We start from the raw sequence: 23,789 nt of genomic DNA on the forward strand, positions 1-23,789 counted from the left end.
AGGACCACCTCTGCCTACTGATTAAGCAGTTAATCCAAAATCACACAATAAATCATCAGCAGAAATAAAACCCAACAGTATTTTACTACTAGAGTGTTTTCCAGTTCTACCAGAAGCTTTACCCGGCATGACTGAGATTATAAAGTGAGTGCTCAGTAAAACATCTATTAAAACACCCTCATAATCCGATGGGACCCATCTAATTAACTGACTGACATTGCTGGAGTGGGAAAATATAAGTTGTCTAACTACCTTTTTCTCATATTCCACTATTGGATATATTTTTTTTTGATTGAAAGGCTGCGTAAATTGAAATGCAGGGTCCCTCTTTCTCTGTCAAACTAAGTTCTCTCTTCCTTCACTCAGAATTAAACATTCTGATGGACAGCCACACCAGTTCTGACAGGAACAATGCTTGATGTTGTCTTTGAAACTATATGCAGCAATCCCAAAAGATAATCACTGGCACAACAGGATGCTTTGAGAGTGAAGCATTTACAATGCTTCTTTCTATCTTGTCTTGAGTGTCTATATTTGTCTCTATCCAAGCACTGATTAATCATCTAACATCTCAGAGGTGCATCATCCTCCTGCCTTGCAGAAAACAGACTTAAAGAAACACACAAAGTCAAAATTACCTGGGAAATTAACCCGCAGGGTAGGAGGAGTCTTTAAATCACTGTTATTTTATTTTATTTTATTTTATTTTATTTTATTTTATTTTATTTTATTTTATTTTATTTTATTTTATTTATTTTATTTTATTGTTGTTGTTCTTTTTGAGATACACTGTTTAGCTAGAACAAACTTTAAATGCATTCTGCTGTGTGGACTTATTGCAGCATAGTAGCACTTGCAGCACTGATGGAACCCTGTCCTGAGGCTTACATGATTAACTGCACCCAGCCATGTATTTTATTTCTTGTCCTGGTTGGCTGAATATTAATTTTCTCTTCTGTACAGGTATTGTATAAAAAATCGTCCCCTGCATAAAAACGATTAAACTTCTATAACAGGGGTTCCAGACAACAGGCACCCCTTAAGGCTTGGAAGCGTTCATGTCATTAGTAAACCTTTCTCTTCCCCATCCTCTACATGCCCCCAGGCAGTCAACAACAACAAACCTTGAGCATGATTCTGGCAGAGTATGGTGGCAAATGCAGAAAGTGCTACCAAAAAAAAAAAAATCAAATGCAGTTAATCCCATCCAAATTCTGTTTTGAAAGAACACGTTTTCTGAGAATAACAGGCATAAACACAGCCATTTCCTTTTTGGAAAGCTGGAGACAGCTTTTACTTTTCAACTCTTCTTACACAGTTGTGCTGTCTGAGTGTGTCTTTACCAGGTCCCCCAGTAGCAGCTGAACTTCTCGTCCATTCTGTACCAGCTTTGTACAAAAGACAGGAATACCTCTCTTGGGCCGTGTCAGACTTGCAATCTCGTTTACAGATATTTTTCCCCAGAAATTTAGGAACTAAAGGTAATAAAGTGATGTTTTGGATTCCTAAGGCAACTGGGAATAAAACTCAGGGGAAAAGTGGAGATTCAGCTATCAAATTACTAGTGTGCTTAAAAAGGGGAGTTCAGCAGAGGAGGAGCACATACCTTCAAGAGTGCATAATTATTCACAGCTTTAATTTAATAGGTACTAAAAGCATAATCCAAAGGATGGCTCTGTTAATAACTTATTAATAATTTCACTCAGCTCTATGACTTCAGCAAACTGATCTGACATTTTTTGTTTTTTCATTTTTTGCCTTTTTTTTTTATTTTACATTTTCTAATAGAATCTTGTCTGTGAAGAGATCATGATTTCCTGAATGGGGTTTGCTAAAACAAACAAACAAACAAACAAACAAAAAAAACTCACCAAAAATGTATCAGACTAATTTTACTGTGGTATAATTTGGGGTCATTCTCATTGCGTATATGATGCTCAGTGACATGGCTGCGGCTCCGTGAGGTATCAGATGATTATTTTTTTTTCTCTGGTAGGCTGAGTGCCCTTGCTGAACAAGTATTCATAAGCATGCATTCAAAACGCTGTTTCATTCACGTGAGTTGAATACCAGTTAAACACTGCTGACAGGAAACTCAGTGAGTCTGATTGTCAAACAAAAGAGGGCAGCAGCTAGATGAGTTTGTGCTACAGTTATGTTCCCATGACTACTTGTTTTATACATCTACAATAAATCAAACTAATATGGACATTTTCAGAATGATAAATCTATCATGATACTTGACTCTGCACGGCACAGTGAGAAGCATAGATATGAACTAATAGTTACAACAAGTTCCAGCTTGGAAGGTGAGGTAAAGTCAGGAGAGGAATGAGCAGAGTAATACTTTGTCTCAAAGGAAAAATAAATCAATGCTTTGTTATTAAAGGTAGTGTAAAAGTGAAGTACCACCTTAATTCAAACATACCCGAACTTTCAAAGAAAGCATTTTGCAATCTTAAAAGTATTCTAACACTGTTTTGGAAATAGTGTTATAAATATAACAGAGCAAGACTTCGATCAACAATGGTTACACTAAATTAATGGAATTGCTTCATATAAAATAGCAGATGCTGCGACCCCATATACATGCACACAAATTCTTGTTTAACAATTAGATGGTGTTTTTACCATGTGTAATGGCACTGAAGTCCGCGGGGAGGAAAATCACAGGAAAAGCAGTTTCTGCCTAACTAAGCTGAAGGCTGTGCTGTGCAAGAAGGGAAAATAAAATTTACTAGGGAGAAAAATTTACTTTCTTTCAAGTTATTCTTTTCCTTATATCCTCTTTTCATTCACAGATAATATGCAATGACAGCTCAATATTTTTTCAGTAATAGAGTAATACACAGCAAGACAACAAATGTCTTTTCTTCCTGTGTGTCAAATATTTATTTTCTCTAGAGATCTTTCAAACTTCATGCAAGAGATCCCTTGTATGAATTGTCAAAATATGACACTCCATCCAACTGCTGTTTTGTGCCAACTGGGGCATGTTTTCTAACTATCAGTGTTAGACAGTACTTCAATCTTTCGGTCAGAATGGGCATTAGAAATGCATTTACATCTATTGTTTTTGCTGCATGCTTGGGAGACGTGCTGGACAAGTATTTCTTGTGTGGAAGATGAGCTCTGTCACTTTTCACAGTGGGAGGAATGAAAATCAGAGCTGTTGCTGGTTGTGCTACACATACCCCCTCCTCGCTCTTCTTTCTGTAGCTGTCTCGAAAGACTGTGCTTGTAATTGATTGATAAAGGAGTCCTGGCTTTTTTTTTGTAGCTCGATTTCCACCAAACAAAGCAGCTGTCAAAGATTTTGGTGATTCAGTCCCTGGTGTGCACTAAGGGCCCAGGTGGATATAAAATGTATGTTGTCATTTTAAAGATTGACTTAACTAATAAATAAATCTTTGCATTATTGTAATTTTCTCTAAGATGTGGCCCATCCAGCTGTTGCTTCGCTCCCCTCGGGGGATTAATTTAAAAGCTTCTGGCACTAGGAGAGCACTGAGTTCCCTAGGGAGGGAAGTAGCACGTTCCGTGCTTGGCTCGGACGCCCGAGCGTCGGGATCTTGAGCTCTCTTCCCGGCAGTCGATGCCATGTCTCTGCAGAGCAAGTGACATTGTATGTCCTGCTGGGCAATGCTCCAATAAAATTTTATTTTTTTCAGAATACAATCTTAATTTCAATAGCACCTCCCGAGGGAAACCTCGGCGTTTTGCTTTCAATGCGGATAAGCTGTGCTGTTGAAGCCTGCCAGGACGCACTCCTGCGATGCTCCGCACTGAAAGCAAGCCCGCTGTGCTGCGTGCGGACCCATCGGGCTGGAGCCTTCCCTGCACGCAGCGCTCGTGGACGGGCACCTGCAGGCACCCATCGGTGGTCACCAGCCTGGCCTCCTGCCAGGGCCGTGAGGCTGCACAATGACTGTTCGTGCTGCCAGGCCACGGCTGGGCGGCCTCCTGGGCCTCTGCCCTGTTGTTGATGGGATTTCCCACACCAGCGAGCAGGAGGCAGAGGGGCAGGGAAGCCTCTGAGGTGAGAGGAGGTGGGGAAGGGGCCTGTGCAGCAGAGACAGGGTTGATGTGCTGCCTGGAAGGGGGTGGGGAGCTCAGGGAAATGGGGGGAGACGCTGGGGACTGCCTTCACTTAGCCCTACTAGGACACCTCTGGTCCTCCCAGTTAGCCTGAAGGATGCATCCCAGCTGTATAATCACAGAATATCCCGAGTCAGAAGGGACCCACAGAGAGCAATGAGTCCACCTTCAGACTCCACATAGGATGATGACCCCAAAATCAGACCATATGTCTGAGAGCATTGTTCAAAGGCTTCTTGAACTCCAGCAGGCTTGGTGCCACGACCACTTCCCTGGGGAGCCTGTCCCAGTGCCTGACCACCTTCTCAGTGAAGAACCTTTTCCTAACATCTAGCTTCCCCTCTGCTCCCCCTCATGAGGAAGCTGTAGACCATGATGTGGTCTCCCCTCAGTCCCCTCTTCTCTAGGCGGAACAAACCAAGTGACCTCAGCTGCTCCTCATATGCCTTGCTGTCTAGACCCGTCACCATCTTTGTCGTCCCACTTTAGACACAGCAGTAGTTTTATATCTTTCTTATAGCTCCCCCTAGGTGTGGGCCTAGCGGTATGCTAAGCCAAGCCATCACACCACACCGGCGTTTAGCAGCGGCCATGCACCCTCCTTAGACCATGGGTTCACAAAATGGCAGTGCGTGGTTTCACCACTTTTATGTGCCAGTGGGGCAGTGCTCACTTCCAAGGGCCCTGTCTATTTGTTGTGTCTTTTTCCACAAGTTCCTCCTAACTTTTCAACAGGTTGCTGAACTGAAAGCCAGAGAGCACAACGTCTCCTGTTCACGCACTTATTTTCTGGGAGAAATACCACTGCAGGCATCCCTGCATCACCCCACACGTGTAGCTCTGTATCAGTGGATAGAAATATCTTGATAAGGAAATTGAAACCCTTAGATGAAATGCCTTTTGCTCTTTTCTACTCGAAGGGAATGGGGAAAGGCTGTAGGAACTGGCTTTGTCCCTGGGATTAATAACTGGAAAATCAATTTGTCATTTCCCTGTCATAAATTAAAAGCTTAAAGGCTTCATAGCAGGAGTATAACAGAGGTTAGTGCGTACTGATGGAGGGCTCAAAGCTCACTTAGCAGAGCACATCTCTACTATACAATTTAAATTTTATCTCCTTATACAAGAAGTATCTGACAATATTTGTATAAAAATTGAAATTCTGTGCAAAAATATTTTACCTGTTTCCACACCGCTTCTGTGGTTGTTGCTACTGCAGCAGGTGTATTCTTGAGGAAGATTCTGTTCCTATTTTGATCAGTGTAAGTGACCTCTGCATTGTGCACTTGTATCTGTAGGGGTAGTACAAATTAGTCATATTCAAGCTGATCACTTGCCATTTAGGATTCACATCTCTGAGCTGGTTCTTTGGGGAACAGAGAACCTCTGCTCTCTCCCTTGTCTATTTCAGTGGAGTAAGAAAGCAACCAAGCCTTTTCAAAAGGGTGTTCAGCTAAGAGTAACAAAAAGGAGTGATTTGTGAAAGCCAGAAGACCAGGGGTGAAAAGGACCCTTTTAATACAGACAAAGGTAGAACAACAAAAGAGCATTCTAAGAGGAAAGTACCTGCTGGTAAGATTTTTTGTGGTTGAACGGAGGCTTGGTTTAAAATAAATAAGCCTAGTTTGTTATTGGTCAGGTGAAGAAAGGACAGTTTCTTAAAAAGAACAGGCAGTTTACATCTCTGTAAAATTATTTTTATTCTAAACAAAGCATGATTCTGTGAGGCATGCTTACAGAAAGTATCTGAAATGATCCAAAGAGTGAATGATCCATAATCTGACCTGAAGCAATATAAAGGATATTTTTTGCAGATTACTGTGTTTTGGGGTATTGCTTATACTACTGTGTTAAGTCACTATTTTATTGGAAAATGCTAATCAGTTTAATTAAAACAGATGTGGTTGCCAGATATTTTAGTTGCTTGTGCATAAATTATTTCTGATGACTACTTTGATTAAAATAAATAAATTGAAGCATTCACAAGACACTTCACATCATCAGACATACACAGATTCCACTGGCTTTTCAGTCAGATAGTAGCTTAAATTTCTTTTCAGTCTATGGTTGGTATCCTATACACTTTTAAATACCAGAAAATTAAACTATTTATGTCTACAACCTTTCTTAAACAGGTGTTTACCTTGATTTGATTAGAAGCATCATGTTTTGTTTCCTCTTTAAAAGTGTGATTAATAAAAAAATAAAATAAAAAAAATTAAACCATCCTGTTTCTTTAGTGTCCTTTGGATGGAAATACAAGAGATTCTTGGACAAGGGTTTGCTGTTTCACAGTATATTAAAATCTTTGCAATTTGCTTAAATTTAAATTCTTGTAGAGCTTCTAGGATCTATAATGTCAGTGTAGCTGTGCATACACAGGATATAAATCTTTGTGATACCTCTTTAATAGAAATAAACAAAAAACACTTGACTATCTAGCTACACTGTTCAAGTCTTAAAGCTCTGTATCTAGTAAATTTGTATTGGTAGTAGGTTTAAAGAATAATCAGAAGAGGTTGTGTTTAACATATTTAATTATCTTTCCTGCAGAGTTTGCTGTTTTTCAAAAATGGGCAGAGTGGCTTTTATTTGTCTTCTAAAGGCAAACGACTACGTTGTATGCTTAGCTGGGCAAGAAAAAAATACATTGGGTTTTGCATTTAAACATGTTATGACAAAAGTTGAAAAGGAATCTGAAAGACCTTTCTTAGGCAGAGGCATAAAAAATGAAAGGTGATTTGTGGAATTAACTCAAATATTGTGATGGTTCTGTACTTGCAGATATGGTTTATATGATCTTGCAGCACCTACCACACCAACTACAGTTTGTCAGGAGAAAAAAATATATAAAATATATACATATATATTACATATAATGCTTTTTTGTATAAAGTATATTACACTGTGAAGGATGTAGTAAAAGATGGAAAGCCTGGGGATAGGAAGTTAACTCACATTAGGCTTGGAAGACTGGTGTATGTTTGTATTGCCTTTTACTGTGTTGCATAAGATAGCATTTCTTTGTCATCATTTCTTTGTGCTGAATAAGATAGTAGCAGTGAAATTTTGTTCTGATATGAGATTAATTTAAATAAGAGCTTATGAAGAACGCAGATATTCTGGTGGTGTAGGGAGAGGAGTGGGAGGGTTGTTGAGTTCTGTTACAGATGCAAGTATGTTTTCATTAAATCACAGGCACTCTGAAGATGTACAAGGTAAATAGTTTCCTCTTCTTCCAAGGAGTAATCTGTTGTAAAGGCCATCCAACTTGACCACAACCAGCATGTTAGATGTCCACTTCTCTGTAGGCTGTTCATTGCAAGGGAAGGAAATAGTATTGCTACTTGTCTTTTTTCCTTTATTTTCACCACTTCACATGGAAGCTTTAGTTGTTTTCAGGGGTCATAACACTAAATGTGATAACTTATTTAAAATCACATACCCCCATTAAGTTGTCCCAGTTGTAAGTCAAAAGCCTGCTGTTTTACATGCTTCCCAAACAATATACAGTTTTCTTTTGAGGAGGAGGAGGTTCTTGAAAATGAGAGAGCCTTGTGGATGTCCACAAAAACCTTCTCTGCATGGGGACAGGAGGGTAAGAGAAAGCACAAAGGCTTCTGTTCACAGCAGCTTGATAGTAGAGGAGTGGAAGCAAGCAGTGACCACTAGAAAGCTTATGAAAATTTGTAGGACTGTTGAGGGAGAGAAGCCCACAAAGAATGAAGTATCTGATTTGAAATGTTTGCTCTTGCTGTGTGTTTTCCTCGGCCCAGGCTTTCACTTCCGTAGTTCTGTGGGTTCTGTCAAAGATGCCCTTGCATGAGCTGTGTATTTTTTTTCTTTTCTATCCTCCCCCCTCCTTTTCTTTATTTGACAGTGCCTTAAAAAGCGTACTAATCAAGGTGTTCCTATAACTGAACTAGTCACTAATAATGATATATTTTCTATAAATTGTAATTCCGTGTTTGGTTGCTCTTTTGTCCATTTGGGTTTTGGTGCAAAGTTTAATAGACTCAACACTTACAGATTTATTTATTTTTTTTTAAAGAACTAAGGGACTAGATATAAAAGTGGTTTTCAGCTTGGGTACAATATTGTAGTAGTAAACTGTACAGCATGAATATATCCACGGTTCACTGCTGCCTAAATTGAAGTGTGCTTCATCTATTTATTTGTAAAATTTATATTGATAGCATGGAGGCCTGAAGAGGATGGCAGCATGTGCACTCAAATTTAAAGAAATATGTAAAATCCTTGTTATCACTACTTCTGCTGTGTGTGGATTCCTTGCATTGTATGGTTTCCATGGTGTGATGAAGCAGTTAAAATGCAGAGTGAATGACAAAACACCTGAGTAGTGAAGAGAACCGCCAGGAGCCGGCAGCTCTCACGAGAGCGGTTGATGAGCCTTGGGCAGGGCCGGGAGCAGCGCGGCCGCTCTCCGGGCATACGGAAGGCAGTCCTAGGGAGTGCTATGAACACGGCATGGCGCGGCAATCAGGGCGTGGAGAGGGCGTTTGCACGGCAGGTCTTGTGGGATGGTGTCTGTTCAGAAGAGGGCTATTTCACTGGCCAAGTGGGAGGCTTGAAATCCACATAACCCAACAGCAGGACCTGTTCGGTGACCGTTTGCACTGGTCAAGGGCACTCATCCTGCCTCACCCTCAAGGCAGAATGGTGTACGCTTGTCTTAGAGAAGAGACTGCAGCTCCAGCTGGGAGGGTGAGCGGGTCTCTACCATGTACCCCAGCACCGTCTGATGCCTCCACACACGTAGAGCTGCTGAAGGGAGAGGCTGCAGTACAAACCTCAAACTGCAAGAAGTGTTTAGACCTTTCTCTGGTAGCAGGGACAGGCAGCAGACCAGCCTGCAAATGTGTGCCCAGGTGGAGGACCTCCTGCAGCGGGTGGCTGAACTGTAGGAGGCGGTGAGAAGTCTATGTAGCATCAAGTGACTAAGCTATTAGTTTAGATGATTCCCTTCCCTGATTTAGCCTGTTCTGTCCTTTTATCTGTTCACAAGAGAAGTTACTGGCTTTTGGGTCTTCCTCTTGATCTGCTGCTACCCCCATAATGTATCTCGGTGTGGTCCATTTCGTACAATTTTTTGCCTGTCTCTTTACGGACTTCCCCTATAGCTACTCATTAAAAAAGTACATGTGTGTTAACATACCTTCTAGCACAGAGGAAGTTAAACTTAGTCAACCTGGTGTGTTCTGTGTCTGTTTTCTTTTTCCAGTATTTGATTGCAATTTTGAATCTCCTTGTGAGCTGGAATATTCCCTTTCCTCAAAAGATCAGGAAGCCCCCAGCAAAGCCTGGCTCAGAGTGAGCGCAGAGGATATCTCACAGCTAAACATCCCGGATGTGCCAGAGAGAGATCACTCTGAGAATACACCAAAAGGTAAGATGAATACAACTATGTCATGCCTTGGTTGTAGTGGTTGGTTTTAAACAAACAACCAACCAAACATAAACAACCAACCAAACGTGCCCTTTTAAATACTTCAGGCAGTTATAATCCTTTCGCTGCAGGAGGCAGTGAATTCGAACAGTATGATTAACAAAGGCAGTCACTTTGAATATGAAGTATGTGCTTTTATCTACATTATATATATGGGAAGCAGAATATAAAACATGGTATTATGTAAATTCTGTATAAGGCTGATCTCTCTATGGACAATATCTGGATGAGAATAGTCCTGTGGTGCTCATGTTTAAGGTTATTCAGTGGTTGAAAAAATTATTTAAAATCACCAAGACTGGTTTTACCACTGCTCTAGGTGCTGTTTATCCTTGTGTTCAGGGCTCAGGTTTTCTATTTGGTGCAAAAACAAAAGATAGGTTTTGCCTTTAATATAAGAAAAAAAAATCTTGCCTGTAGAGACAGCTAGGAAGCATGAAGAGAAAGGAGTGTAACACTTTTCTTCTTCTTTGGATGAAAATGTGGTTTGTTGGAATTATTTTTCCTGTTTATAATCATATCTGTGAATGGCAGTATATTTCATTAAGATTTTAAGTGATAAAAAGATTGGTAGATATATTTTCACCCTCCTAAGTATGAGAAAGCTAAAAATTCTTAGCATCTTTCCTGCTGTTTAGTAAGACCTGCTTGAAACCTTTCCCTATAAGGGTGGGGTGGTGGTTGAGAATGGAGCTACAAAGTGGAAAAGTGGAGTTAGGGCTACAAGCTTAACCAGGAATATGGAACAAAGAGGTGTAGGGAAGGGTAACAAACATTATCAGAGCTATGGAACAGTTTTTGTACTAGGAAAAAAATAAACAAAAATGCTTTATTCTGTCTGCAATGTGACGACTGTGAGATCTATAAAAATGTGCATTGAAGAGCAGTGGGAAGCAGCCATGAAGTTAAGAATGCCGTGTATAGAACATACAAGAGGAAATATTTTCCATGTAGTATCTGAGTAAATCGTGGTAATAAGATGCATGAATTAATGTTATGGAGGCCAGAAGTATGCATAAGAAGGGTTGGATGAATTCTTGCAGAACACATTAATCACTGGTTATTTAATTCAAGTCTGCTTACAGTCCCTGACTCAAAAAGCTTCTGTTACAGAAAGCTGGAAGTGAAAAGATCCTTTCCTTACTAGCCAGCATCAGAGATGTCATTTGACTTTGCAGACCTGCAATCGGACTGTATTGCTTGTTCTTATGTTCAAGTAAAGACTAAGGAAAAGTTTCAGTGCAGCTTTTGTTCTTGTTCTTGAATTCTGTTTTCTCATCCTTATCAAGAGTATAGAACTTTTCCCCAAAAAGACATTATAAATTAACTTTCAAGGCCGATTGCTTGAACGCTGGTTCATCAACAAACCAAGTCATTTTAGTGGGTTCTGTATTGTGTTTAAAACAAATGGACTGCATTTGTGATACATGCAAATATCTTCTAATTTTCACGTCAAAGAACATACATATGCATAATAAATTTCTTGCTACAAAGATAGTTAAGTGAAAGTTTGAGGTAAATCAGAATGTCTGCTGCTGAAAAAATATTTTTCCTTTTCTTAAATCCTCAAGCAAGCTGACTACTAATGAAATTCAGGAATTAAAACATGCTTGTTTTGAATTAAAAATAGTAGTTGTTGCTTTCCTGGAGTGGGAAAAATGGAGTAAACAGTGAACAATAAAGGTATCATCCCAGGTGAAGGGCCTGACACTGACCAAGACACTGTGGAGCTTTTCTTTGGTAGAGTTATACCTTTGTCTGTATTTATTTATGTATTTATTTTAAATATCTATCAAAGCAGAAGACAGAAAAACTGTTGGCTGATCCTGTATCCCAGAAATATGACTATTATTGGTTAATGATTTCTAGTTACCTATTGGTATAAAATTCCATTTCTAAGCTCAAAAGTTGTCGTGGTGGTATTTTTTTTTTGTTGTCATTGTTCTGTTTCCACCCCCACTCCCCAACCCCTCCCACTCCTTTCTCCCTCTGGAGTATAGGCAGCTTAGGCTGAAGTTTGTGTTCTACTGTTTTCTCCCATTGCAAAGTATGCCGCGTAACCAATGGCACATTATTTGAATGGATTTATTTGGATGGGGTGCTGGGATGAGGTTTTGGGGGTTGGGTTACCTTTTTTTTTTTTTTTTGTAATTATCAAATCTGTTGGACGATTTTCTCCTAAGCCCCTCAATAGAACTGTTGGTCTGAAACTCTTAGGTGACTAACTTTTGGTGTATAAAAAGTCATTTGAAAAATCAACACTTGGAGCTGGCATCTCTACTTTAAATCACTTTAATTACAGCTGCTTGGCACAAATAGTTATGCGGTCTGTTTCATTCTGAAATAATTAAGCACAAGTAATTCCAATCCCCACTGGTTCCTGCAAATTGTACTTCCAATTATCTCAATCTCATTTCATCTCCTTTGCAGACAGTAATGCACAGAGAGAAACAGATAATGTAACCAGCTTTTGAGATGGTTTAGGTCATCCTTATAACTCGGCTATCACGTCGTGTTAAGACATTGATAGAGACAAATGCCTTAGGTATGATTCATTGTGCTTCATGAACATTTATGTAAAAGGTTTGTCAGGAAATCATTGGTAGATAGCCCGAAGAAACACACTGAAAGTATTTCTGTTTCTTTTTTCTTTCTTTTTTTTTTTCTTTTTTATTTATTTCCTGCAGCGTGATATAGCTCAGTGTCTAGGAATCAGATCAAATTGTCATGGATCTGAGTACCTAGAGGAAGAACAAGTTTTAGATGTCTCAGTATTTGGTTATGGTCACATCTGAGCGCTATGTTCACTTGACATGTTCATTGTGTAGTATCACACAAATCATAGATCTGAATAAGGGTAAATGTTGAGGTGAAGAAGTCTGATATTAAATTATTACGTGTTGGAAAATGGAGGTCTGGTTTGCAAAGAATTGAAAAAGGATGGTTAACCAGACAATGGTGGAAGGTGAAATTTAGTGTAGATTATGTGAATCGAAGTGGTGGGAGAAACAGTCTGAGTTGGCATATGTAAGAATAAGTTCTGATCTGGTTGCAATTATTCAAGCTGATTTTTGGGTAAGAATAGAACTGTGAAAATATCAACTCATTAGCAGTCATAAAATAAATGTCATGTTGGAATTAATTGGGAAGAGAGTAGAAAACAGAAAATAATACACTTTTATAAATATGTGGGTCACCTATATCTAGAATACATCATTCTTTTCTATTTTCTGGTTCCCATATATCAAAAATCATTTAGTACATCTGGGAAAATTATTAAAAGAATGGAAACAAGGATGATCTAAAGTATGCAATGGCTCTGTTTTAGGAGCCCTTAAACTGACTAGGGCTCGTCTCTGCCTGGAAGAGACATCTAACAGTGGCAATGGTTTATCACATCATAGGATTTTATAAAATCTTTATGAAAGATTTTAAAAGGTTTATAAACTCCCAAGACTTTATAGAGCAAGGAAAAGATGAATATAGAAGGAATATTCCTTATTTCTTCTAATACAGAATTGAACATCATCAGGTTAAATTAGTAGGTGTCAGGTTGAAAACAAAAACAAATGAGATCCCTCAGTATGTAGCACAGAATAAAACTGTAGAACTGATTTCCAAAGGGGACTGTTTGTGCTAAAACCTTCTACAGGTGTACAGGAGGTGTGCAGGGAAGAAAATAATTATCACTATTACAATCCTTTTCTGGCTCAGAAAATCCTTGTGCAATATATCCCTGAAGGCCAGAGGATTAATCTGGGGAAGTGCAACTGTTTGCTCACCCTGTTCATATATTTGTTCCTATGTATCTGTACCTGTCTGTTTTCAGAGGCAGATGGCTGACCTTGATGGATAGTCAGCCTATGTTGGCAGGGTTGGTGTGATATTCTGTTCCTCTCCCATCCTTCACCCCAATTTTTTCTTCCTTTCTGAAAAAGGAGAGAATTGTACTCTTTTGGAACAATTTTTAGAGTTAGAGAGAGAAAAGGTGTGACTTAAATATTTAATATTATTTGCTGTTCTGTGAAAGTCTTGTAAATGGTATGGAACCATTTCTTGTGCAACAACATTGACTGTTTGGTAGGAGGAATTGCAGGACTGTCTGTCTGTAGGAATCTGTAGAAGTGTGTATGCCAAGGTACTTTGTACCTTGTTGGAAATATTGTGCTTGGAAATTTTGTGCTAAAATACTTCACTCTTCTCCATTGCCTGCTTCCTAGGCCCTGCACAGTACGTAAGATCTGCTGGAGCTACTAATATTTTCAAGTCAAGCTTATTAACGTTTTGCAGGATTAGAGATTTAAAGTTAAAATTCCACTGATATGCTAAAGATTGACAAGAAAAACTGTACTAATAGTATCTGAATCTGGTCTGTATGTATTGCAATGAGTAGGCAATCCATTACTAGACTTTTTTCTTTTAATTCATAACTAAACAAAATGCTGCTATGAAAATCTAAAATTCTGCATCAATGAATGCATTTATTTATTTTGACAAGTGTGATTAATTCTTAATTATTTATGATCCTTCATAATATATTATACCACCAAATGTACTGCAGTCTATTGTAATGAAATACGGGGAACTGGAGATCTTGCAACTGTGGCAGTATTTCCTAAGGAGGCTAGTTATACAGTCCAGTCTGTGGTTAGAATGACAGAGTTTGTGAGCTGGAGAAGCTGCCCTTTGCAGCAGCGTGGTTGAGCGTGTTTGTCGTGCCCAAGTGAAAAAGTTGTTGACCTCTCTGATACACTTTCAGTGGGTCAAACCAGCCATATATTCTATGCATCTTTATTCAACTCTTGATTCAAACTCAGGGTTTTCTGTGCTGCAGAGCCACTGAGTAACAGGTGGTTTAGTATTCATCAGAAAGTGTGCCACTCGAGAATTCATCCCTCCTGTGACCTTTTCACAGTGCTGGTATTATCCTTCTCCCAGACAGCCAACGGCTGAGCTTCCTATCAGCAACATCACTTTGTCATGTTGCCCGTGGGCTCATAGAGGACAGTAATTTTGGTCCCTCATCTAGGAGCACAGTGCTTCTGAGTTAGATTTTACATGGCAGAGGAAGAGAGAAACCACTAGTACAAAGTTCATCTTGTGTATTTAAGGAGGAAGGACCAGCAGTGGTGGAACCCAAAATACGTATTCACAAAGCAGAACAAGAGCTGTGCTTGGTTGAATGTCAGTGTGTGTCAGTGTGTGTTTCCAACTGCAAATGCAGTTTTAAACTTGAAGGATTAGAAGCTTGACCACTCCTGCAAGAATGTTGCCTGCTCCTCGTTTAAGTCTTGTGATACTAGATAAATGAAGTGAATTGCAGCTTCTGTTATCTGAATATTTCAGGACCATGAAAATATGCAGATACTTGATAAAAATTTCAGATGAAGAAATAAGCTGGGGAGGTATGACTACTATTTAAAATAAGAAACAAGGAAGTAATAAGCCAGTCTGAAAATGTGAATATGAGTTGAAGCAACTCCTTAATAGAAAATGTAGATTAAACTTTCATGAAGGGGGCAAGGGAAATGGCAGATGACAGCATTCAAGCCAGCTGCTGATTAGTTGAAAAGCTCTTGTGTAAGTTCTAAAACAATTATCTGCACGTTGTGTTAATGCAATTTTGATTTTGTTATTCTTACTAAAGAAGTGGAGCAAGGCTAAGGCACTGAGCATATTACCAAATGGGAGATAATGAACTGCAGGATTATCAAATGGCTGTTGACTTTAATTTGTGACTACTCAGACAAAGAAGAATGAGGAAGATAATATAAGATAATAAACAATATTTTCTTTCAGGTTATCACTTTATTAACAGAACCGCAGAGTATAAATGAATGTGGATTTGCAAGAAGTAAGTAGCTGAGATGTTAATTAATATGTAGTACTCTTAAGCAGAAAAAACACTTGTAATGCTAAAAAGCTGTCTACTAGGGGAAAGAATACGGGGTAAACAGAGTAGTTGGGTTCATGCTAGACAGAAGTCTTCCCTTTATATTAATCCTGAGACTGGCTTCAGGATACGCCTTGATCTCACAGAATTTATCTGTCTTATATATCTTTTAAACAAGATTTCATAGTATTTGTTATACTTCTTTTCTTTAGTAAATCAATATATGGTGTTTGAGGTTTGACAGGGTGGGTCTGAAAACAAAACAGAATTGTCTTCTCAGGAGAATTTCAATTTTATGGGAAGAAAAATATGTAAGTTTTTTCATATATTCATGTCTTCAATTTTTTCTAAAATTTGTGATGTGCAATAAGAACATTTCCTTTTAATTTTGGAGGAGAATATAGCTCATCCTAGTCAGAAGAGTTTCAGTCCAGATGTTCAAATAGTCCTTAGAAAGATACTGCTATAGTATGAGGCCATCCTAGTTTTATTATTTATAGATATTCAGATAAACAGCAGGTATCCTATGAAGATTTGTAAACTTCCATTATTTTGTAAAATCAGAGTGGGATTGGGTTTTCTATTAGTTATTTTCCTCCATAAGATCTAGCCATTGAATCAGTGGAAATAATTGTTGTGTTTGGGTTAAAAGATCTGCTACAAACCACAAATGAAATAGCAGGATAACGAAGCAAGATCTGGAAACAACACATAGGCTCAAAATTATTCATAGGCCTTATAGCAAATGAGAGATTTATGGATTTACAGGTGTCACTGTCACGTTCTTTGTAAACAGAGAGGGTTTTCAAATAAAAAATGTTATTTACAGTGAATAGTTATGGTTGCTCTACATGAGATTTAAATTTTGATACTCAACTTGGCAACGCATATCAAGTGTTGCAACATGGCTCTGTAGGAATTTATATAACTTTCATACACTAAACACAAAGCAAACTTGCTTCAGAGTCTGTTGGGCTGTGAGGAGAAAAAAGGAAAAAAAAAAGCTTTTTTTATGATGGTCAGCTTCCAACTCATTCTCTTTCAGTACAAGAAATAGACCAGATGTTCTTAGCATTTTGCAGCTTGTTCTTCTCATTAGTACGACACTTGTGCTTTGTTATTGCAATGTTATTTTTCTTTAATGAGCTTTCTCTGAAGAGACAAATTATCATCTCACTGTAGGACAGTGTGTTTGTTTATACAGTAGGTATGTATTTATGCAGGCTGTGGAGAAGCGTGTTTGTTGATTTTTGAAATCTTCTTTGCTAATTCCTTAACTCAGTGAAGACTTGCTTGCAACTCATCATGAAACATTCTGTTCCCCAAGCTGAAAAATAAAAATTAATTTCAGTGTGCATCAGGTGTTAGTGTGCTCTGAGGACTTGCTGCATACCTGTGACTAATGTACTTCAACGAGTATATCCAGAAAAGGCACTGACAATGAAGAATAAATGGCTTGTAAAATGGCCTCTTTCTCACTCTTAGAGACACTTTCTCCTTGTCAAGATGAGAGGCAAATTGAAGGGACAGCTGGAAGGAAGTGTATTCTGCTCTTGGCTGTGTTTAACCTTTTTATAGGAAAAGACTACTGCATTAACACAGATTTGTGATTTTTTTCCTATGTAGTAGGGGTAGTGTTCTTTATCCATGAGTGCTTGTTTCCATGGGCACATTGTTTTTTTATTGTACTTTTCAAGTACAGAAAACTCATATATTTGTGCAAAGAACATTCAATGAATTTACACATTGTTATTTGATAGTTTTAATTTATTTCTAGCCTTTCTGCTGCCTTGGTTTTCTGTGTATGTATATATATATATACATGTATGTGCATATATATATATATATATTGCCATGCTAATGACAGCTACCAGAAGTAGTAGCAGTCTCTATTTACAGTCTCTGTAAATAAAAAATGTAATGCATGATGGAGTATCAGGAAGACACTGTAAACTTTGTAGCTACTTTGTAAGCTACTCCTTACCAAGCATAGTCTAATTATATGCATTACCAGTTATTCCTATAACCTGTGTTCCTTTACCTATGAGTCTGAGAATGTCCTTCTACGTTAGACACTTACTTCATACTGTTTTGAAGAGCTGGGAGAAGGGTTTCTGCATGTTACCAAAGCAAAACTAGAACACAACATGTTTAAATTAATAGCCCAAGCTGAGAGCTTAAGAGCCCTAGCTCTTCCAGACTTCATGTATCTTTCGTACCTTAACTAGCACTAACATTTAGATGCCTGTTACTCTGCAATATTTTTGGCATTAAGTTGGCCTGGTCCACTTTTAATAAATAGAGATTATCATATGGGATTTTCTACAAGCCTGTGTACAGGCCCTTTCTACAGGGATCCCAGATCCCTTTCTACAGGGATCTGTGAGCTTAACTGTGCTATTCTAGAGTTTTCTCTTATAGCAGCTTAAACTGAGAGTGCTTATTTTATCCTACTCAAAGTAATCAAAGAAGTTCGTAGTGTTTAAGGTAAGATACTGAATGAGAATCATTTTACATCTTTAAAGATTTTTTTTTTCTTTTCTTAATACCATGCAATGACCGTTTAGGTGGCCCCAGGCATCTTGCGTACTTTATAATGAATAATCTTCCATTCAATTATGAGTTAGAAGCTATCCCTAGCTATCCCTAAAGTTTCATCTGTTTTCTTTGTTTGCTTGTTTTGAGAGCACAATAATTAAACAGATCATATAATGTAAGAACATGAGAATGTCCATACTGGGAAAGCAGGACAGGGAAGAAACTACCCACAATATTCGCTATAGGCAGACAGGCTTGCCTTGGGGCTTAGGAGAGCAATACAATATAGCACTCCCACGTTATATGGTAAGTCTGCTGGGATACATGCTACAAGATGTTGTTTGGAATCTGCAAACCTAGATGCCAGTCCTATGCTGAGCATCATTGCCTTTCTGTGTAGTGAATTATATTTTGAGTGCCTCTTTTGGTAAAAAATCACTTCCTCTAAGTTCCCTTAACTCCCTTTAGGCTCAGTGGCATAGTCTTTCATATCTATCAAGTGCAGCCAATCTAGAAATGCTTGGCATTTGTCTTTTGCCTTCCATATATAAGAATTTAAAAGAGGATAAATACAAGTGTTTGTCTTTTGTTAAAATGAGGAAAATGTGTGTTTTGTGTTTTGCTTTATTTTTATTTTTGAATCTTGACTTGATAATAGAGGGTTCATATTACTTGCAAACCCAGATAAGTCATTTTCATTAGCTGAATACTCAGGTGTCACAACAGAGATGAAAGAAGCAAGCACAGCATATTTCTAAATGGCATTTCCTTAAGAGTTAATAATAATAATAATAATAGTGGGCTTTAGTCATTGTTCTGCATTTTTTCTTCTTCCTCTTCTATGGCTGTGAGCAGTTCTTTCCATTCTTCTCTGAGAGGTTGTCATATAAATTATCTGGTGTAAACATGAGTAAATAAGATGATGAGTAGACTTCACCAGATTTGAAGAGGTATTCAAACAGCCAAAGCATTGCCTATGCCAAAAGAAACAATCTGATTTAGAACAGAGCTGCAGTAATTTGTTCTGTGTGCTGCTTTTAGGGTTGGTCATCTCACTGCTTTCATGTGCTTCCAGTGGGGAAGCGGAAAGGTCAGGGAATGAAGGGAAACATTTTGCTGTATACCACAGATAAGCATCTTTGGCAGTCATTTGGAGCCTTGCAAGGCACATAAAAGGCATTAATAAAGGTTAGATGGGAACTCCTTTTCACCTGTCATGGTAATTTTGTTATCAGAGAAAAGCCCAAGCTGCAAAGCTCTGATACCAATTTTGAACAGCTGAAGGTGCAAGGTTGTTCAGGTTTCAAGGTGCTGATTCAGAGCAGTGCAGAAATAAAAGTCCATGTTTAAACAGTGTACTGATGCAGGTTTAATTCTACTTTAAGTGTTTTTCCTGAAGGTGTGGAATTATAAGGAGAGGAAACAGAGAATGGTTTATGTTCAACTACTGTAACAGATTATAGCTTTTTAGGCTGCCAACTTTGGATGGGGCTGAGTCGGTCATACACATCAAAAAGGCCACTTTATTAGAGCTGAAACTTCTCTGTGACATACAGAACTTGGAATTTTCCATACTGAAATTTCTTAGATTAACTTTCCAATTACTAATCAAGCCAAAGTAGTATCTGTTATGCCAGAGCGGATTCTACAATATACTGCTTAGTAAAGATGCCAAGGCATTTGCAAATCAGTGACAACAGCTGGATTAACAGCACCAATTAACATTTTTAATAGCAAGTTTCATTAAATACATTTGTTTAAGTATGAATACTAGTGTAGGTTAGGTATCTGTTTGTCTTAGCCACCTATGGAGAAAATTAAATGGATGCAGAGATGGAGGCTTAGCTTTACTGAGGGAATTGATTACCTAGTTAGAGAACAGAAAATCTGGTTCCGTTACCTGTAAACCTCCTGAAAAAATAGAGATGGTTGTAATGACTTTGAAGCAAGAAATGACTAAGATGTAGTCCCGACTTTTTCAAGGTTGGTGTGTGGCAGGCTGCAGACATTTCTCACTGTATGGCCAGTGTGAAGAACAAATGGTTAATGGTAGGGGTTTGGTGTTCAGGGGGCTCAAGTGATTGTTGTCCTGTATAGAGCTGAACCGAATATGGACTTCTGTAAAATTAGAGGTACTTACAAATATTCAGCAAGCTTGTGAATTCCTGATTACCTTAAAATCAAGGAAAACTCAAGTAATGGAAGTTAACATGTTTATTATTTAAAAAAATGAATTTGGGCTTCCAGTAGCCCAAAACCTCCTGCTCTGTTGTACAGTGGAAATTTGACAGGAGGCTGTGGGTGGATTAAGGGGTATTTCACTGCAGATGAAACTTTGGGGACCAGCATTTGGGTTTTGCTTGCACAGGTGAGAAGTCACGTTATAAAGTCATACTAGAGCTAATAACGCTTTCCGTGGTATTGGTGTTGTGTGTTTGCTTATGTGCTTAGCTGAGATGTTTGGGGAGTTTGTCATGGCTGAGTGCTGTGTGAAGCTGAGCAGTCCAGTTCTTTCCACTGACTTGTGGGGAGAATGTGTCTCTCTGGAAAGGTAAGGGGAGGCATAAAAATGTGTTGGAGTAGGGACACACCTTGAGTGGTCATTGACTTATATTTTCATTACACAGTGAGTGATAAAGTGTAGTTGAAATAACTGAACTCTAACCAGGTGAGGTGTCTCATCTGGGTGTAAAGCACTGCATAACCCAGGGGAAGAGCTTTTCTGCTTGGCTGTGATATCCCCAAAGAGATGGGAATTAGCTCTGTGGAAAGGACACGTTACAGACAATATTTTAATCACTCTCTGCCGTGTGTTTTATTGTCGGTATGAAACTATGCATCTCAGACTGCTTTGTGGGTGGGCAGGTGAAATGTATTAGAGCTATAAATTGATTAATAGGTGTGTTATTTAACATTACACCCATTAACAGTCAGAGAGGGTGGGGCACCAAAGACTGGCCGTTTGTGTGAAGTTAATTATGCCCATTACAGCAAGAATGACCTAAACTACTTCTGAAAATTAACTAACTTATTGGTTACTCGTTTTTTTTTACCTGGCACACTACTTTTACCAGCGGCTAAGCCTTTTTATTGATGGAGCTGAGTTATTGAGTTCTTTGTAACTAAGACAACTGTTCATAATGCAGACTGCAGAAACTTCAGAAACTACAGATCACTTTTTTTTTTTTTTTTAACTCCAGCAACATAATCAAATCCTTACTCTTTATTTTGTTGTGTATTCTGAAAAGTACCCTCCTATTCCCTCCTTCTCCATTGATCTTTAACAGGTATTGCCCTCTTGTTCTCCTTGTCAGCTTGCAGGATGAATGGTTACAGAGGGCGGGAACTGGCATTTTGCTAGCCCAGGTGTATTTATAATCAGACTGTTTGTGAAATTGCCGAAAGCCTCCAGTTTCTCATTGTCCAGCTGCAAGAGCATGTTAAGGTGAAGAATATGTTGTTCCTTAAAGCCTGACACTGTCATGAAAGTGATACAGATGTGCAACGTGCATTATCTCACTGGCAGCTGCAGGTATGAGACCTGGTATGAGTATGAGCTGCAGCTTTTTTTTGTTTGTTTTTTAACGTGGGTGCAGTACCTTTCTTGCCTTAGAGATGCCAGTTTGTTTGGTAGTATAAGGAAGTAATGTTGTGCCACCTCTTTCTACCTTTCTATTCTTTTTGGCAATTGGTACTTGTTATGTACGTTGATGTTATGTGCTTCCTGCGTGGGGTGGAGGACATAGAAAAGATGGAGTGAGGTTTACCTTTGCACAGGGCATTTCTCAGTGTGGTCTGTTTAATCATTTCGATCCCCTCCAGACTCAGTATTAGACCAGAAATTTAGACCAACAACCGTTTGATAACCTGTATTGTAAGCTTGTAGAACAAGTTCAGGAGGGTAGAGACATTATATTCTTGAGAACTCTGTTGAGATTTGGAAGCTTGGTAGTGGAGTTGACCACTTTTTATCTCTTTGGAATGAGAAGCTATAACAATGATGTAGCTCGGGGAGGGAAAAACACTAGGGAAGCAACGAAGGGGATGCGTTGTGTAGAAATGGTAGCATATCTGTTTACTGGAAAAACTGCTGTAGGGCTTAGTCCTGCTAAGAATCAGTGTTTGCTGTATTACAGTCATCTGTTTTAAAACAAAAACAAACAAAAATTCTCTATTTCTTACGACTACCCAATACCCAAATACTCGGGGTGTCTTTTGCCAGATTGGGTTCACAGAACATGTTATCTGTCATCTCTGAGAACCTGTCATCTCTGGTACTGAGACCTGCACTTTGATCACCACCAAACATATCTAAAGAAGGAGATTGACCTGTCTTTGGCCACAGCACAATGGATTTTTTACTCCTTTTCAGGCAGAGATAATGACCATAAGGATTTCTCTCCTGCATCACCTTTGGTCTAAAAAGTACTAACACTGAGAACAAGAGATAATTTATCAGGTTTTCCCTATTACCAGATGTCTCTTTAATTGATGGGAATCTTTTTACAATCACTTAAAATAATTGCTTTTGAAGAATTTTTTCCCAATTGACAGCAGCTTAATGACAGGTTGTGACTTTATAATCAATTTTAATTATTGTGTGGCTAATAGTACTAAAAGTAACAACTTTAACTTTGATATGGGGTAATTGATTTGGGAGGCCACTTGTAAATAAATGATTTCTTGTTCCATAAAGATTTTTTCTATTAGTGCTTTTTGAAGTAAAGAAAAAGAAAATCAGGCAAACTAATTTTCAGTAGCTGAAGAACAGCACAGGTAGGATAGTCTGTTATAATAACCACTGCTGCCCTAACTGTTTTTCTAACAGAGCTGTGTGTTTTAATGATTAAAAAAAAAAACTGGAAGTCAGCATTCCTAGGTGTTTTTCCCATTCCATCACTGAGTCAGTATGCATATGATCACACCCAGCAGCCATTTTGTCCCTCAGCAAGACTCTTAAAATAATCTGCAGACTGTCAAATGCTGTAATGCTAATAAGGTTCAGTTCTGGTAAGGTTATTTTACAAATGGAGTGTAGAAAACTGCATCAGCCTGTTATTTTCCAAATACATTTGCTGAGTTTACAGATGACATGATGCTTTTTTCTTTTTCCCCCCCCGCACTGTTAACTGTAAATCCAAAAGTCAAACTAATTTCTTCTGGATTTTTTTTTTTCTGGTTGTCAACAATAATAGAGGTTCTCTGGCTCAACCTTTGTGCATCCTACTCTTCTGTTGTTGAATCTAAGTGAGAGTTTTACTTTTAATGTTTGAAGTAGAGGAGCACCCTCCTTTGCTCCCAGAAGTTGTCGGCCTTGTGGCACCAAGGATTTAAATTACATGTTAGTACAGGTCTGTTTGCTTGCATGCATATTAAATAAGATGAGAAAGAACAAACCCTTTTCAGATCATTATTCTTTAGAGCTGGACCATTTTTTGTATGTTTGCTAAGCACTTGGAGTTCCATCAGAGGAAAGGTGCTATAAGTTCATATTACTGGTCTGTGTGTAAGTGATAGTGGGCCATTCTGTTCCTTGGCAGTAATGGCACAGTGAAAATGGATTATCATTAATGTCAGCAAATACAGTTTTAACAATGTAAAACCCGTATCTTTGTGAAACTAAATGAGATTTTTCTTAACACAGCTACTTTTATGTATCCACTATGCATTGCGCAGACTACTTCACTATTCTTAAAGCAGCTACCAGTCACCAGGAGCAGTCAAGCAGTCACTGTATTTTCCATAATTACAAGCAATTTTCCAATTGAATTATCCTGTGATTTAATTCCTTAG

General features: G+C 38.5%; 1 protein-coding gene across 8 annotated transcripts in view; it reads left to right on the forward strand.

Annotated features, from left to right (window-relative positions):
* The window catches only part of ALK (ALK receptor tyrosine kinase), a 305,848-nt gene that overhangs the window by 87,095 nt on the left and 194,964 nt on the right, over window positions 1-23,789 (forward strand). For all 8 annotated transcript variants that reach the window (XR_014581118.1, XM_083827801.1, XM_083827805.1 and 5 more), the window contains exon 3: window positions 9,341-9,505. Coding sequence is in view for 7 of the 8 variants with exons in the window: in XM_083827801.1 (XP_083683927.1) it covers window positions 9,341-9,505 (165 nt within the window). In the remaining variant the exon portion in view is untranslated. The remainder of the gene's footprint in view (window positions 1-9,340; window positions 9,506-23,789) is intronic.

This window comes from Anser anser, assembly GCF_964211835.1.
Source record: "Anser anser genome assembly, chromosome: 3".
Lineage (NCBI taxonomy): Eukaryota > Metazoa > Chordata > Aves > Anseriformes > Anatidae > Anser > Anser anser.